At 38.8% G+C, this 17055-nt stretch overlaps 1 protein-coding gene across 4 annotated transcripts in view; it reads left to right on the plus strand.

Annotated features, from left to right (window-relative positions):
• kcnab2a (potassium voltage-gated channel subfamily A regulatory beta subunit 2a) overlaps nucleotides 1–17055 on the plus strand; it is an 88719-nt gene that overhangs the window by 70652 nt on the left and 1012 nt on the right. For all 4 annotated transcript variants that reach the window (XM_030133923.1, XM_030133925.1, XM_030133924.1 and 1 more), the window contains 11 exons: nucleotides 1060–1097; nucleotides 1398–1477; nucleotides 6584–6628; nucleotides 7164–7208; nucleotides 7511–7554; nucleotides 7849–7935; nucleotides 10044–10129; nucleotides 10579–10699; nucleotides 11946–12040; nucleotides 12974–13094; nucleotides 15962–16050. In XM_030133923.1, coding sequence (XP_029989783.1) covers nucleotides 1060–1097; nucleotides 1398–1477; nucleotides 6584–6628; nucleotides 7164–7208; nucleotides 7511–7554; nucleotides 7849–7935; nucleotides 10044–10129; nucleotides 10579–10699; nucleotides 11946–12040; nucleotides 12974–13094; nucleotides 15962–16050 — 851 coding nt within the window. The remainder of the gene's footprint in view (nucleotides 1–1059; nucleotides 1098–1397; nucleotides 1478–6583; nucleotides 6629–7163; nucleotides 7209–7510; nucleotides 7555–7848; nucleotides 7936–10043; nucleotides 10130–10578; nucleotides 10700–11945; nucleotides 12041–12973; nucleotides 13095–15961; nucleotides 16051–17055) is intronic.

The following is a 17055-nucleotide window of genomic DNA, read 5'->3' on the forward strand; positions in this document are numbered from 1 at the left end:
GTCAGAATGACTTGGTATTTGTTGTGGAACATCTTTGTCTACGAAGTTTGTGCAAAGAATTGGGAAATACTAATTTTTTTGATTTTTTTATGAATTTTTTAAATTTTAAAAATCCCCATTGATTTATAATTATAATGGTTTATAATTATAAAAATCATTTCAAACTGCTATAACTTGAAAATAGTTGAAGATATTGATATAATTACTATTGGCAATAGATAGGAAGTCACATATGGGTTTTCATTTGGTGCCATGACCTTTGACCTTGACTGACCGTGACAGGTCAAAGGAATGTCAATTAATGTCTGTAAATATGCCGATGGACTACAGGACCCTTGGTCCTATTTTTTTTCCATTTGAATTATATACTTGAAACTAAAGGTTCTTACTCACAAGTGATATAAAACATAAAAGTGTATAAAACCTTTCAACTATAATCGCAAACAAAAAAATGTAGGACTAAAATGGGTCAAAATATCTAAACAAAACATATAATTTATATGATAACCATACAGGATCAATAGTAGAACTGGCTTTTTGAATCAACATAAATGTTGGAAAATACAAATGTTGCATTATAGATATATAAAAGGTTTTTTCTTGTATATTTCAGACTTTAGTAGACAGTAGTAGTAGTCCTTCTTTTAGCTACAGTCTTTTATTTTGTCTTGGCTGGTTGATTTGTTCAGAATTCCCCTGTTCCATTTCATGTCTGTGTTCTTCCATATTTGTTTATGATGTATTTAGTCAGATTTCCGTGCTGTGTCAAAGGACACAAAGAGTCCTCCAGATAAAAATAAAACAGAATACGTCTAGAAAGCGTGTACATTTTGACAATGATAGAGCCTGTTACGAAGTAGTCGTTTTTCTGATGTCACATGATCCATGTACCAGCATATTACACTATCCTAGATCTCATAAGTGTTATATTTAACTTGGTGACACCTGCAGAACCCACTTGAGTAGCACATGTAGTATCACTGTTCACCTGGTCATCTGCATGTACATGTGAGTTTGTGTACTTAAACACTGATCCCCCCTCTTTTTCTCTCCCTGTAGGGACATGGGTTACATTTGGTGGACAGATAACGGATGAGGTGAGAGCAGATGGATTTTTCCCTCTTCCATCAGTCAGAGCTTTAGGAATGGAAACCCTGTATATGATCCGGCATATTTTGGATTGCTCCACATGCCTATTTTTACTTAAAGTGAAGACATACTGCCACAGGGTCAGCAGACACAGGGTGAACGTATAAACATGCTGTGTTGAAGCCACAGCAGCTTTCCTTCTTCCTGTTGAGGAAGTTAATAATTGAAAAGCCCTAACACGTCACATCAGTGATCTCTCACCCCATCCCTTAACCTCTCTGCTCCTTCTCCCCCTGCCCTCTCAACAGATGGCAGAGCAGCTGATGACGCTGGCTTATGAAAATGGCATCAATCTGTTTGACACAGCAGAGGTCTACGCTGCTGGAAAGTGAGTATATTGTACGCCGGGGGTCACTTATCAGCGAGTGGTGACACAAAATGCATACATCACACTTCTGACAGGTTATAAAGGTGCACGGTAAAGGTTGCATACTGGGGGCATTTGCTCAAGTGTTGTCAGGTTTAGAGGGTATTAGAAAGCATCTAAGTACAACATAACTATCAGAGGGAAATCAGGCTGTGAGTGTCTGTAGTCATGGTAATTCCTTCTTAAAGAGAAGCTTTTGTCCAAGTACAAGGTCAGTAGTTTCTATTTTGTTAGCAGTAAGTACATCTAAATTATTGCATAATCACCATATCACAATGTGTTCATGATGATCAGTGTATAAAAACTATTGGATGAAATGAATGTCACATTTCATCACTATTAGGCACACATAACTCTCCACTGTGGGAGATTTGAATGGCATTTTATTCAAATAATCTCACATTGCCTCCTTTATCTTGGGGTACTTGACTCTTCTTGCTACCTATCTATCAGTCGTGTCTTTGTATATTACAGTAATGGGCTTTGCATATTCAAGTTATTCATGTCAGACCTACCCTGAGCAGTTCATCTGCAAACAGAAATGCAGTTACTATTTATTAGGACTGTCAAAATTAATGTGTTATTGCAGATTAATCCATCATCATGATTAATCTGATTAAAAAATTTGACACAATTAACCCATCTGTAGCACAAAATGACTCTGAATGTCTCTGGCAACACATTTTGAGCAGTTTGTCCAAGTAGAGTTAGTGTTGCGCATGAGCAAATGGGCAGTTGATCTAGTAGTGACAGGCAGCAGAACCAACCCATAAAGATGGAAGACGCTACACAGCACGTTGGACTCTGGATGGAAATATGAGTACAAAAAAAGCAAAGATGAAACCGTTGTTTCAAGTTGTTTTGTTGAAACTGTTGAAGGTGTTGTGCATATTTATTCCCTTCTTTCTTGAGTCTGTTTCCTCATGCAAAATGAAAGGCGATTAAAACATGAATGATATTTAATCATAATTAATTGAAATTAATCCACAGCAACCTTGTAATTAATCTGATTAAAAACTTAAATCATTTGACAGCACTACTATTTATGTGTTCTAGTGTCAGTAAATTGCTGTTCTTAATTAAACCTGCTTGAGCCAAAATCAGGGGTGACAGAATTTTTCCATCTTGCAGCTCCCTTGTCTCAGTCCAAATTTCAAAAGACTGAATATAACTAGATGACCTGACATCGTTTCATGCCATAGCGAAAGAGTGAAACCCCTTTTGCTGAGATTCCATGTTGAGACATGGAGTACAGCAATAGTCACGTCCAGGTCACATCTGACAGAAACTGACCAGTGATTGGTAATTACAGCTGTCAATCACATACAGCCGCGGAAAAAATTATTAGACCAATAGATCAAAAGTCATCAAAAACAATGGTTATGCAATCAAGTATTAAGTCCTGTGTGTATCATGTGACTAAAACAAACAGAAAAGAAAACATGGAATGCCTAAAAGCACTGTTTTTGTCAGTACAGTGCCATAGCTATTGATGTAAGAACTTAAGGGATTTTGGTTATTATCAAGAAAACATCAAAAATGGTTAGATATCAGCTCTGAAATTAAACTCTTATGAGCTATTTTTGTTGTTATCATTTTATTTGTCCAAACAAATGTACCTTTAGTTGTACCAGGCATTAAAATGAACAAGAAATTGAAGAAAACAAGGGTGGTCTAATAATTTTTTCCACAACTGTATGTAACTCTCCTCCTTGTCTGAAAAAAACAGTAGGATGCAGGCTTAAACTCTACCAAGTGTTCCAGTTGTAAGTCCACAAAAAACACTATTACCAGGCCTACACAATGTAAATGGCACCAAATGAACAGGAAAATGAAAATGTCATTATCATGACAGCTCTAGCAGTGGTTCCAGTGGACTACAATTGTCTCTGTTTGATCAGAGACCTGAAAGCAAGGTTGTCCTAATGACAGCACCTCGTCATCTTTGTACCAACAATTATGAGCGTTTAGACATTTTTTAGAGCAAATTTATAGGACAGGCAGTAATGATATTTTTAACCTCATATAAGAGCCCTGTTGTAGTGGTTTAAATTGAAGCTTGGATTAATCTGGCTTTGTTGTAACTTCGGTGCTTTGAAATAATCTATGGGATTATCCTTTGCAAACAGTATCTCTGATTAACAGCACCAAGTCCTTTTCTTAATCCTCACAAGACTATTCTAGTTTTGGCATTTGGAGAGATGAATCAGAGTGCTGGCCTCCCACAAAACAAAAAGACAGGAAACATGCTCAGTGGTTTTCTTTATTCTTCATCGCCTGCCTCAGCAGCTGTTTGTCTAACTTCATCACTACATGCTTCATTGTTCTTCGGAGCCTTCTGCAGTGTTGTTACAGGGTCATTAAAGTACACACAGAGTTGATCTTTGACATGAAAGTATTGCCTTGTCTGACCTTAACACCACGCTGCCATGAAACAAACCCCATCTGAGCAGAAAGGACAAATCTGTAAGGCACGTGCAAATGTTTGTGACAGTGTGTCACACAGCGCAGTATGTGTTGCACAGGTGTTAATCCTGACAGCTTCTGCAGCAAAGCAGCACCGAGCAGCTTATGAGACACACATACACACACGCAGGAGTAAAGCGAAATCCACACCTTGCACACCAGAAAGAGGGAAAAAAAAAGCTTTCATGTGAAGTTCTGGGCTCTGATATACTGCCATTTCCTCATCACTCCGACTCAGAACATGAAGTGCCTGCACAGATGAGTGTGGAACTCTAATGGTGATTATGTATTTTGAGTACAGTCAGATAAATGAGGTTTGTAAGCTGTGCTTCCTCAGCCTGCTCGTGCTCAGCTTTTGGCAGATGTTGACTGTTTTTTTTTTTTGCCTATTTGTTTTGGCTTAGCTCTACAAAACACAGAAACAGTTACGAAACAAACATTCGGCACACAGTGATTTAAATATTGATTGTGATCCTTAAACTAGCAAATCCAACCCAATATGCCAGCCATTGTTTCTCACACATATAAATAAATTTGTGTAATTAAACAAACAACAGGGTCTGCTCATCCTGTGTAGCTGCTGTTATCAGCAAACGCACTTGATGACAAAAGCATTTCAAAGTATGGGAGTAATTGGCAGAACAGAATTTTCTTCTTCATTCTGCATCAGGCTTAGTTTGTTCATGATACTCTGTGAAAACAGTGACAAATCGGGAGCATCATTGGAGAATCTGAATATTATAAATCCATAAATAAAGTAGCATTATGTCATAATTTACTGCACAGACTCCACTACACTGGAGTAAAGACCTAATTAATGGATGGATGAAGAAGTGAACCTGCTTCAGGCAAACTCTACCTTCTGTTTGGGCTCTAGAATGACATACGTTTCAGAAGGGCAACACACACGGCACTGCACGGGTGATTGGCAGACATGTATGTAAACACTTACTAATAATACACGCAAAGACATACACATGGTAGTGTTCTCACAGAAGGGTGCTAAGCGACAAAGTTCGCAATGATTCTAAAAGGAAACGACTAAACAATAAAAAAAAAAATGAAGAGATGAGAGGGAGTTAAAATGAATAGACTGTACAAGCATCCTGGGTAAGTACAACTGTCTGTCTCATTCAATATTAATATACAGCATGAGACAGCAAATTTATTTCACAGAGGAAATAATACATTTAACTCCCAATAATTCCTTCTGTAAGTTAAAAAATGCTAGGGTGGAGTCGGATGGAGGAGATAAAAGTCTAAGTAGGTTAAGAGTTATTGATGCATTTTTCAGCAGCATGACACACACTTCCTTGATAAAATGCTCCATAATAAATATAATGAGCCATTAAATCTCAAAAAGGCAGAAAACGGAGGCAGATGTACATTCATTCCCGTCCATATCACCAATATCACTGCCTTATTGCAGGAATCTTATGACATCTAATTATTTTAGTATTCGTCATTTGTACTTGGTCTTTTACTAGTTGATGCGTTGTAGAGTTGTGCAAAATGCAAAATACACTTTGCTTCGTATTTGTTTCGGATCTCATGACATATTTATTTGCTTATTTTGGTCTGGTATCGTAATGGTTTCGCATCATTTCATCAGATATATATTTACCTATGTTTTGTTTGTTTTGTACTTCCTGGATATGTAGTTTTGCACTTGGTTTTGTATTCATTTTGTATTATCTTTGGATGTATTTTGTTTGGTTTGTCTAACTTTATACAGTATGACTTTATAGCTAGTTGTGTATAGCTAACCATGAAGGCTAAGATTTTCTTCATCCTGTTCTTTTCCGAGCATGGATGTGTACATGTCTGTTCACCTGATGATTATTGAATGTCTGCTGATGAAATGCATAACCATGAATGAAATAAATGAAATGAAACATATCAGAAAAAGTACACAGAAAAAGGACACACAAACCCACTACATTGTGAAACACCCAGATTAAAAAAAGGATAAAAATTCAACATCTGAGTTGACATTAACCTGAAAAAAGCTGTTTGTTATATTTCCTCCACAACATGTCGGTCTTGCCACTCCGTGCATGTTGACAGAGACACATCACCGCCGGCAGAAGCGTTAATGAACCGTGTCATTGGACGGTGTGGATTAGGATTCTTGTAGTTTGCCGACACAGGTTTTATTCCAACGTACGCTCAAGATGATTTCTGTTTAGATGATTACTAGTTTCATAGATTTCTGCATTTACAATAAATCTACACCAAAAACTGGCATTTTATGTTCAGGAGGTGTCTCATTATTTGTCAGAGTGAGTTGACGGGAGAAGCATCCAGCTGACAGGTTTGTGCCCAGCCCTAATGAGCCCCATGTTGAACGTAATGTCACTCATTAGCACCCCTGTGGCTGCTAATGATCGGCATGGTGGTGTCTCCTCAGCACAGCTGGGCCCGGGCCTGTTCACTTTTACCTCCAGCTAATTCATACTCACCACTCCTAAACAGGTGCGACTTTTTTTACGAAAGTGCCCTAAAATATTTAACAGTATGTGTGTAAAGGCTGTGTAAACACTCTTATCATTTCAAGACTATCTGTATTTAATCATGTGTCTTTCTGTCTGTGTTTTGCAGGGCAGAGGTGGTGCTGGGGAACATCATAAAGAAGAAAGGATGGAGGTATGAGGCGCGCTTTAATCGAGTTTGGTATTTTTTAATTTCCGCCCTGGCTGCCTTCCTAATCTTGTGTCATCTCCTTCGTTGCACATATGGGGAGGCAGTGTGTTGTGAACTGGAACCGTAAGGTAGAGAGATGAAAGATTAATGTGGGCAGTCGTGCCATGCCCACAGTCCTTTGTCCCTCCTCAAAGATGCTGAATAATGGATGAACTTCTAGTGTCTTGTCTTCTTCTTTGTCAGACCTGGATTGGCGTTTGTATGGCTCTGTCAAGTTATACGCCTACAATGCTCATTCACTGGTACCAGTTGAGTTCTGGCACAATCCCTTATTGTTGGATGCAGCACTGAAAGAAATGGCGAGAAATGCAATATTTATTCATAGTTACTATGATTCCATGTAGTATACGATCTGTTTGTAGTGTCAGGCCCAGATACTACCAACCAGGCCTTTTTTTTTTTTTTTTTTTTTTTTTTTAAATCTAAACCTCTGTGTTTTTTGTGTTTGACAGATGTGCTTTCTGTTTCTACTTTGCAGACGTTCAAGTCTGGTGATAACAACAAAGATTTTCTGGGGTGGAAAGTAAGTTTTCATCTGGTTGCTTTGATTCATCTAGCGTGACCAAATGAGAAATGAACCTTCTGTAAAATAAAAAATAAAAAAAAAAGAGAAAAAAAATGTTTCTGATGCTCCTGATAATGGGATCATGTGTCATCCAAACTCCTCTGTTGTCAGATACTTCAGTACAACTGAAACATTTATTAGATCATATTTCACTAAAGGAAATATGATATTTTTTTCAAAGTACAGGGGCAGGTTCAGTCACATTTCAAGTAATTGCTTGTAACACAATGCTTCATTTTTTAAATTTTTTTTTTTTTTAGAGCAGAGACTGAAAGAGGTTTATCCCGAAAACACATTATAGAAGGTAAGTAGCAGTGCTGCAGATTATAGGATTAAATGCTGACAAAACAACAACAAAATGCTTCCTAATTAGTTGCTTTGGCTCAAGGGAATCAAGACTGCGTTTTAATAATTGACACTCTGTTTGGGGTTTTAGGAGTTGCCAAGAACAGTCTTGGGGCTTGATTAAAAAAAAAAAAAATGTTTTCTGAAATTGCACTAATTATTCAGACTATGCTGATGAGCTTTTATGAACAACTTAAAAATAGAGCACAGCAGAGGTTCAGTTTCAGTGACTAACTCTAACACTTACTTTTAGGTTTAAAGGCCTCTCTAGAAAGACTGCAGTTAGACTATGTGGATGTGGTTTTCGCAAACAGACCAGACCCGAATACACCAATGGAAGGTAAGAGTTTAGTTAGTTTGCTTTGACTTTGTCCTTACCCTCTCCCACTCTGCTTATGTGTACCTTATGTTTAGTATAACATACACAAAACAAGCAGTTCCTCTCTGTCTCTATGACTACTGCGAGGTGGAGACTCGGATGTACCAACCTCTTGTAACTGAACTATCTATTTTTAAATGCTGCATGTTGTCCTGGAGCTTCCACCTCCACAGTCAGAATGAGGAGAGAAAGTGATGTTGGAGACCTTTAAATGGCAGAATGCTAACTGTGTGTGGGCTCAGCTGGTCAGACTGTATCCATCTGCTCCGGTGTCAGAGTTTCTCCTCGGGTCAGAGTTCAGTCCAAGGGCATCTTCCTGTTTTCACTGTTTACCGCGGCTGGTACTCAGTTGGAGTAAGAAGTAGTTGCTGCGGTTTGATTTACAGTAATTTTCCTGCCCTTTGAAAACTGCGCACAGTTCACATGGACAGCTTTGAGTCCGTCTTCTAAAGTGAAGTACTGTAGTTAGACCATCTGGTATATTTTATTCAGGCGGTAGCCAAAGGGAAGCAAACAGTGAAGAGGAGGTGAACCGCTGCTCTGTTGGTTTAGAAAGAAGCCCTCCAAATTAGTCATCGTATCGTTTACAGGATCCCATTATCCAAGGGCTGACTCGTTACATCTTTGACCCCTCTAGTGCCACTCAAACATGCTTCATATTTTGGTCAACGGTTGAACCAAGCAAAGCTATCACCCTAGGTAATATAGTCACACATATTATCATCACACAGATTCAGATGCGGCGGTAAAAATCCTCTCTGGTGGTTCTTAAATGAAACATAATGGTTGGACTGACAGAGAAACGCATTCTTAATCTCTGGGAGACATTCAGTCAACCGTGTCAGCACTTTAATGGTGAAAAATAATCCTCAATATATTTTATTTATAGAAACAAACACATACAGTGTTCGTAAGCCGTATTCCATTTGTTAAACCTAGTAAACATGTTATGACGATGCATGTAAGTGGCGTAAATATCCCAGTCATCCTGTGTTGAACTCACTGTTTCTGTTGTGCATATACATCAAAAAAGACTTGAGTTTGAGTTGTATTAGTTATATTTGATTAACAACATAATGAGCTTTTCTTCTAGACTTCTTTTCCTTTTTTTCGTTATTAAGTGTGTGTGATAGACTTGGCCAGCAGGTTTTCTACGGGTCATTAAAAAGGATTAAAAGTCATTCAATAGATTTTGTGAAAATTTAGGCCTCAAATGGCATTAAAAAGCATTAAATTCGATGTCCAGATGCATTAAAAAATTAAATACACTTGATAGAAAAAAAGCATTGTTATTGACAATTTATTTTGATTATATAAACATTTAATAATTTTGGTCGGAAGTATCGTGTGATGATTGACAGGCGGAACCCTTTAACTGGCTATTGTTTATGACTGATACACAAAGTCACAACACTGGATGCTTGGAATGCAACGTGCTGTGAGCGTGCTCATGCTGTGGCGAAAGCGTCGAGGGAATATTAGCAAATGTAGGAAAAATGGGAAAATCCAAGTTTCAGCAGAAGTGATTGGAGGAACTATTCAGAACCTGGTTAAAGCCTGTCGACAGTAAACCGTCATAAAACTATATATATATACGAGGGCTGTTCAATAAGTTCATGGCCTCACCCAGAAATACTGGTTGTTATAATACAGGATGTTACATTCTTTTGTGATGGGATAGTGATGCTTGAACATCGATGGACCAAGTGCATTGCTGTAAATGGAGATTATGTTGAAAAATAAAATATAAATTATCAGGCTGTGTTGTTCTGTTCTGGGTGAGGCCATGAACTTATTGAACAGCCCTCGTATGTATATAAAACTGTATCTGCAGTTGGACATGGGCATTAAATTTGTTTAAAGTGGCATTAAAAAGCATTAAATTAGATTTGCAGATACCTGCAGAAACCCTGGACTATCAACATAATGAGCTTTTCTTCTAGACTTGTATTCCTTTTTGTGATAATTGTCTGTCATAGACTTGGGGTCAGACTCAGGACATTGTCTTCCACATACTTCGAGGCACAGTGGTGATAATAGAGCATAAACATGTTTGTGTTTTGTTGCAGAAACGGTTCGAGCGATGACCCATGTGATAAACCAAGGCATGGCCATGTACTGGGGAACATCACGCTGGAGCCCTATGGAGATAATGGTGAGGTTTATCTGGAGAAATAACTGTAGATTACACACAGACAGGACATAATTTGGAAATTTTGTATCGTACCTGCACAGTTTAGATCAGAATCTTACAGAAATGTGGTCTAATTCTGAATATTTCTTTTTGATACATAGCTTCTCTGTCAGTTCAGTCCAATTATTTTATTTTGGTTACGTGAAATAGCAGAATAGTAGAAGACCTTCTGTGACTGATAAAAATAAATAATAGCTTTAGTAGCTTTAGTGAAAGATTTTGAATTAACAGAGGGAATATATGTGGAAATGAAAGGCTCAGAACTGTGAAAAACTCAGTTGAGTTGAGGAATATCTAAACATGTGACCTCACTAGTGCCTATAACTGCACAAACGTAGTGTGGATCAGTTATTTTTAGACGGGAAATGTGCTTCCTATCGACTGTTTGTTTTTTGTCATGCCTTTTTCAGGAAGCGTACTCTGTGGCACGGCAGTTCAACCAGATCCCTCCGATCTGCGAGCAGGCCGAGTACCACATGTTCCAGAGAGAGAAGGTGGAGGTGCAGCTACCTGAGCTCTTCCATAAGATAGGTGAGGACACGGGATTCACTCAGGTGTCAATTTGGACGGAAAAACAAACAGAGGCATTGATTCAAGCTTGAAAGAGACAACATTTCTGCTTTTTGTACTCAAAACTGGAAACAGGCCAAGTTTGTAAGTTTAAATTAATTAAATCCCGATTGGGTCCTGTTTTCATGTTGTGATTTCACAGCGATACAGACAGGTGGCATATTAAATATTAAAGCAAAAAGCAGCATGAAGTGTCTCAGTAAGGTGCTGACCACAGAACGCCAGATCGGCTCCTTGGCATTAGTTCTACAAGTCTCTGAGCTGTGATATTCTCTCATTTGCTGTTCTGGTTAAGTTGATTTAAAATCAGCCTTTTTTTATGTTTTATATTGTTAATTCCCCTCATTTATCATCCTTCATTGACTCTGATCTGAGATCCATTAAACATGGATTTGAACTACACTAGTGTTGATGTAACTGCTCTCATCTCTCCTTCTGCTACGGTGGCTGTTTTATCCACTCTGGGCTTTTTGTTGAAGTGGACATTAACTCCTGTCCACCTGCAAACATAGAATATGGTGTTGGACCTTCACACTGGATGACACCTGCTATAAAACATAAAATACGGAGAAGTGGGATTGTGTTCTGAACTACAGTAGAAACGTGTCAGTACAGCAGGCTGTGTAGACATAAACACTGTAATGCAACCATTCTTATTTATGATTACAAACAAATGAAAACACATTTATGAATATTATACATTTCTATAGTTAGAAGTAGCAAGTCCATTTGCTAGACCAGTGGCACTACACAGACACATAACATTAACCTAATGATACCCTGTAGCAGCAAATTTACTGTTTCTAACCTCAGGAAGTTTAACATTTGCTGCAGGTTGGAATCAGAGTTTTGGTTCGCAGTTACCTTCGTTTTTTCAGACAAACTAAGCCTATGCTGCCTATGAATGGTGAAAATGTTATAATTTACATCTGACTCCTTGTGACCCATATATATGGGTGTTACCTTCCTGAAAGACACCGTTCTAGTCAGGATTTTCCTTTAATTTGTCATCTGTCTGTACGTCTCACTCTCTATCTGAGGCTCATAACATGAGTTGTTAAATGTAAAACACAGTTGTCCTTCTGTCATATTTCCAGGAGTCGGAAACTTTCCCTTCAGCCTGTCAATTTATCAGCAAAGAAACAGGCTCATCTTTAATCTCACTCCTGTCTGTGATGATTTCACGGATGTCACATTTTGTTCTCAGGTGTGGGGGCCATGACATGGTCACCACTGGCCTGTGGGATCATCTCAGGGAAATACGATGGCAGGGTGCCTCCGTACTCACGGGCCTCGCTTAAGGTAGACAAACCTCGCTTGATGTGTTTTCTGTCCTTACTCCACTCTGATCATCTGTGCCACCCCCCACCCCCCACTGGTTTCTGGTTGTCGGTGTTTTTGTTTGTTTGTTGATGGTGTGTTTGTGTCTTTCAGGTGCACATCACATGTATCGTTGTGTTTCAGTGCCTTGTTGATGCCATGGTCTTTGCACCTCTGTCCCAGCAGTGCCAACTTGTGTCAACTCAACATTTTAGTGCACGCAATAAAACATGTCCCAGCACAGTCCAAGTCCAGGCAACTTGGGCTTAAAAACTGTAATAATAATTTAATGCAGTCTGATCACCAACTGTACATTTTCTTTTGCCAAATTCGGTTGTTGAAATGTCAATGTGTCATCCTGACCCTCGGGTCAAATCCACTCAGCCTTTACATCACACAAACTAACGCACGACTTAACACACTGACGTGTCCCTCTGTGGTGAAGTGGCATGTTGTGACTCTGAAGATTGTGCGTCTGTGACCTTTCTGGTCTGTGACACCAGCTTTCCATTTTGGTGTTGTGCAGTAACTTTGACTACTTGTGTGGAATGTGCTGCTTCCTGTTCGGTTCAGTGTTGCTTGTGGATGTTTGTGGTGTTAGCTCTTAAACTCAGCACGTACTGTTACTGGATATTAATTATTATTACTAATATAAGATACAGTATAAGTCCTGGTCTTTGATACTACTAGGAGTAAAAAAGGGTATCATTTTTCTAATATGCAGGTAGATATTGTGTGTTTTCTGTATGAATTTGTTACTGTGTAAATGTAATGATAATGTTAGAGCGTAGCTGCAGCGTAGACATCAGGAGACAGAGTCACGTGTTTAAAAACAGGCCCTGGTGACACAGGAGCTGCCGCGCAGCCGTGTGAGCAGGGCTGTGTTTTTGAGCAGGTGTGCTGTGTTTTCGACAGGGGTACCAGTGGTTGAAGGACAAGATCTTGAGCGAGGAGGGCCGGCGTCAGCAGGCGAAGTTGAAAGAGCTGCAGGCAATCGCGGAGCGGCTGGGCTGCACACTGCCCCAACTCGCCATCGGTACGCAGATACACTCTGCCGCTCTCTCTCTTTCTGTCTGTCTGTCCGTCCCTCTGCCTCTCTGCTCGCTCTCCGGACGGGCTGAGATCAGCGCCGCTCTAGCAGACGTCTGCTTTGACTGTTGGTATGTTGTGTGTGTGATCTGACTATTGGAGGTCTTGAAAAGGTGAAGGAAAAGTGAGAGCATCAGGACATAAAAGGTAAAAACTGTCTGGGGAAAAACATGGACAGGAGGGCAGTGTATTGACAACAATCTGGAAACAGGGGTTAGGATTTAGCACCTTACTGTAAGCACGGTGATATATATTTAAAAAGAAACTAAATCTAATTTTAAGAAAATTGCTGCTACTGCACTACCTTTAGTACAATCTGAGCAAACATTTAACGTTGCTATTTATTATAAACTGCTACAGTATTTGAGTATAAATACATATCCACAAAACATCACAATACTAAATTTTAGTGATATTTTGTTACATCTTGAATGTACTTTTGTATTTGTCAAAGCGTCAGAATGAAAGGAAGCCCATTCTGAGGATTCAGTTACTCAACAGCTATAGTGACTCAGCATCTCAAATTGAGTAATCATCATTTCTCAAAGTTTTGCTTTGGTGTCAAAAATAATAAACTTGTTCCAAATATTGACTTTTTTGATATATTAAATCATTATTTGGAAAAAGTTTCCTTATTTTTCATCATGTTAAGATACAATTTTGCAACACTATCTCATTAGTTTGACTTAAATGGCTTTTTCTTTTCCCGAATAAGCAACACCACGACCAAAATATGTACAGTATTTTCCATATGGGTCTTTGGCACCAGCCTTTGAATACATTAACACTATAATGTAACACGCAGCATATTGAATATAAATGTGTTTACAGTATGTTTGTATATTCAGCTCTGTGAGAGCCCTGAGTGTAACTGGTATTTAACAGTTGCCAGTGTCAGCATTAAAATCAAATCCCAGACATAAATCTTGTGTGTGAGCGATATCGATTCACTGCTGGGGAGGAAAGTGAAAATGTGCAAACCCAAAAGTCTCACAATCCTGTGAGGGCCATTAAAGCGTCACACAGGAGGGACACGCCAAGTAAATCTGGGAGTCCGTTTCCTATCGGAGTGCAGATCACGGCAGATTTTTCAGCCTCGCAGTAATGCAGTGTCATAGATTAGGTTTCACGGCCCATTAGTGGACACCCTCATCTCTCCCAATTACCATAAATCCTTCCAGCGCTCCTGAAGGCAGCACAGTGGATTTATGTGTGCAGTGAAGTCCTCTACACCACGGTGGCACTATTGAATAAAGACAGTGACATACACCCTCCTGCCTGCAGGTGGATACGAGGTTTGGTGTGACTGGAGTAGGTGGTAAATTCAGGAATTAGACTGTGCCTCTGGGAACAGAGTTAGTGAATGTGGATGTCTCCGTGGCCTGGAGGAGGCTTTACTCCTGCGTCACTCTAGTGGAAGATCATCAGCTGTTGTCGTTTTTGGGCTCATGTGTTCATGGAAGTTGTGCGTAGACTCATAATCCCACTATTTTTGCTCCACTCTATATTCTGCTTCCCATTATGCTGTAATCTGCTTACAAGTGTGTTTTACTTGACTGCAAACCCATGCAGTTGTATTGCACAATATAGCTGACAATTATAGTAGTACAAGCATGAGATTTGTGCTTTTCTTGGGGCTAATACGCAATTTGTAAAGTGCAGTAGTGAAATGTACATTTATAAAGTGGTGCACTTAAGCACAGTTTTCTGCTTAACTCATATTTTTTTTAATCTTCTTTACTCAGTTGGATTTATTTTATATTCAAAATGACATTTTCTCTTAATTATAGATGGAAATTTAACCCTTAAAGACCTAGAGCTGTTTTTGTGTCAACTTCCAAATTAATTTTCCTCCACGTTTAATTTTCCTTAATTGATTTATCTCAATTTATTATAATATTATTCTCTGAATTTTACATTTTTCAGTAAAAATCAGGCATTTTCCTATAGTTAATTTACTAATCATGTAGATGTTCATAAAAGCTCATTGTAAATTCAAAGCTTTTTGTTTCAAAACAGAAAAACAAAGAAAAGGTCTATTTGGTTTTTTTTTTTTTTTGGCAATTCAACAAAGAACTTCACAAAAACAACCACCATTTATGAAACTATATGGGTTTTACTGGTGAATCAACATTGCAGAACATGACAGTGTTTCCATGTTCATTGGGAAACCAATGAATGTCCAAAAAAGACATATCTGATGACGCTGAAAAGCTGAGAAACTACATTTTACCTAACTTATTTGGATGTATTGATAAGATTAGGGGTTAAAAAGTTATTGTGCATTTTAGATCAGTAGATGCAATTTAGTTCCATGAGCATTAACAACAACTCTATGCATTTGTTTTGATATTTAATATTTTAGTTTTATATTTAGGCAAGAAACTTAAGAAAAAATGTAAAATATTGTAGATATAAGATAAGTCATAATATGGTAAACTTCACATTTTTGGGTTTCAGACTGGTGATGTTGGTAATTGTCACAATAACATGCAACTTAATTCATTACCACTTAATCTGTCTAAGACATGGTCATGAATTAAACTTTTTGGTTTGGTTTTGTTTTTGCTTTCCTTTCAGACTATGCCTCTGTACTTTTATGTATAGGGGCTGAATGTGACTTGACTTGTGCCTATTTCTGCTTAGGTGTTAATGCAGTGCTTTGTGGGCAGCTATGATTTTGTCATTTTATTTAGTCATGCTTTTGTTGTTGCCAAAAACAAATGAATATGTGTGTGTTTGTGTGCCGGGTGTCGTGGAGTGTGTGTTTAAGTGCCGGTGGGGGTGTCATTGCTGTTTACTGGTCTCCTGCAGCGTGGTGCCTACGCAACGAGGGGGTGAGCTCCGTCCTTTTAGGGGCATCCAACACCGACCAGCTGATGGAGAACATAGGAGCGATACAGGTGAGGACAACACAAAGAGTTGTGGAGGAATTGTTTGTTTGTTTGTTTGCGTGTTTGTCTCTGCTCAGCACATTAGGGGCCTTTAATTTGCGTGAATGTGACCTGACCCGTTTGACGAGGCCCGTGTTCGTGCCGTACAGTCGGGAACAGCAGCTCTTTCCTGGGTACAGCTCGGCCTCTTGGGCAGTTTGCCGCTGCACGCTCGGGTGCGTTACTGTACCGAGTTAATAAGGTCAGCGGAGTATCTGTTGCCAGGGGGATTGGAGACAAGCTTCCAGCCACTTCCTCTCCTGATAAGATGCACTCTTTAATGGGGTTTCAGACCGGTGGGGGTTTACGTCCTCTCCTCACATTACTGCAGTAAAGAGCATCCCCGCTCCGCTCCGTCCTCACGCTTTGTGTACACTCATGTGTTTGTGTGTATCTGTGTGTGTGTATCGTAGATGTGTGTACACTTAATGTCTCCCCTCCCTTAGCACGTTTGATATTTCCGTTTGGAAATGCTACGCTCACATTTCCCGAGGGGGCTTCACTTTCCCTTTTATAGACACTGAACAGACACAGCTCTCTCTTCAAGTCTAAAGGTTTTCTCTTTGAGACGTCTGAAACAATTAGTTCTTTTTCCGTATTTATGTAACCTCGACACTGTGGGATACAAAACCTCAGTCTTTTATTTTCTGTTCTAAAGAATAATTTAGCCAATTGTGACAGAATCAGGGGGTTATTTCTATACTTTACTCAAGCTTCTGTCTTCACTTTGACCTTTAAAAACTAATATAAGCAGAAAATATTTATTTACAATGTATGTGTACAATAAAATGTTCTTTTTTACATTTGAGTAATATGCTTTTAATAACCTCTTCATACATCTTGCTGTGTTCTATATTTTAGGAGAAAAAAAAGAAAAGAAAAAATAATCTAGCATTGTTTAATAAAATACATAATTAATGATCATCCTCCCCAAGTGTATACAATAATTAAAAGGCAGATGCTCTTTGCACTGGG

Source organism: Sphaeramia orbicularis, chromosome 5, assembly GCF_902148855.1.
Source record: "Sphaeramia orbicularis chromosome 5, fSphaOr1.1, whole genome shotgun sequence".
NCBI classification, from domain to species: Eukaryota; Metazoa; Chordata; class Actinopteri; order Kurtiformes; family Apogonidae; genus Sphaeramia; species Sphaeramia orbicularis.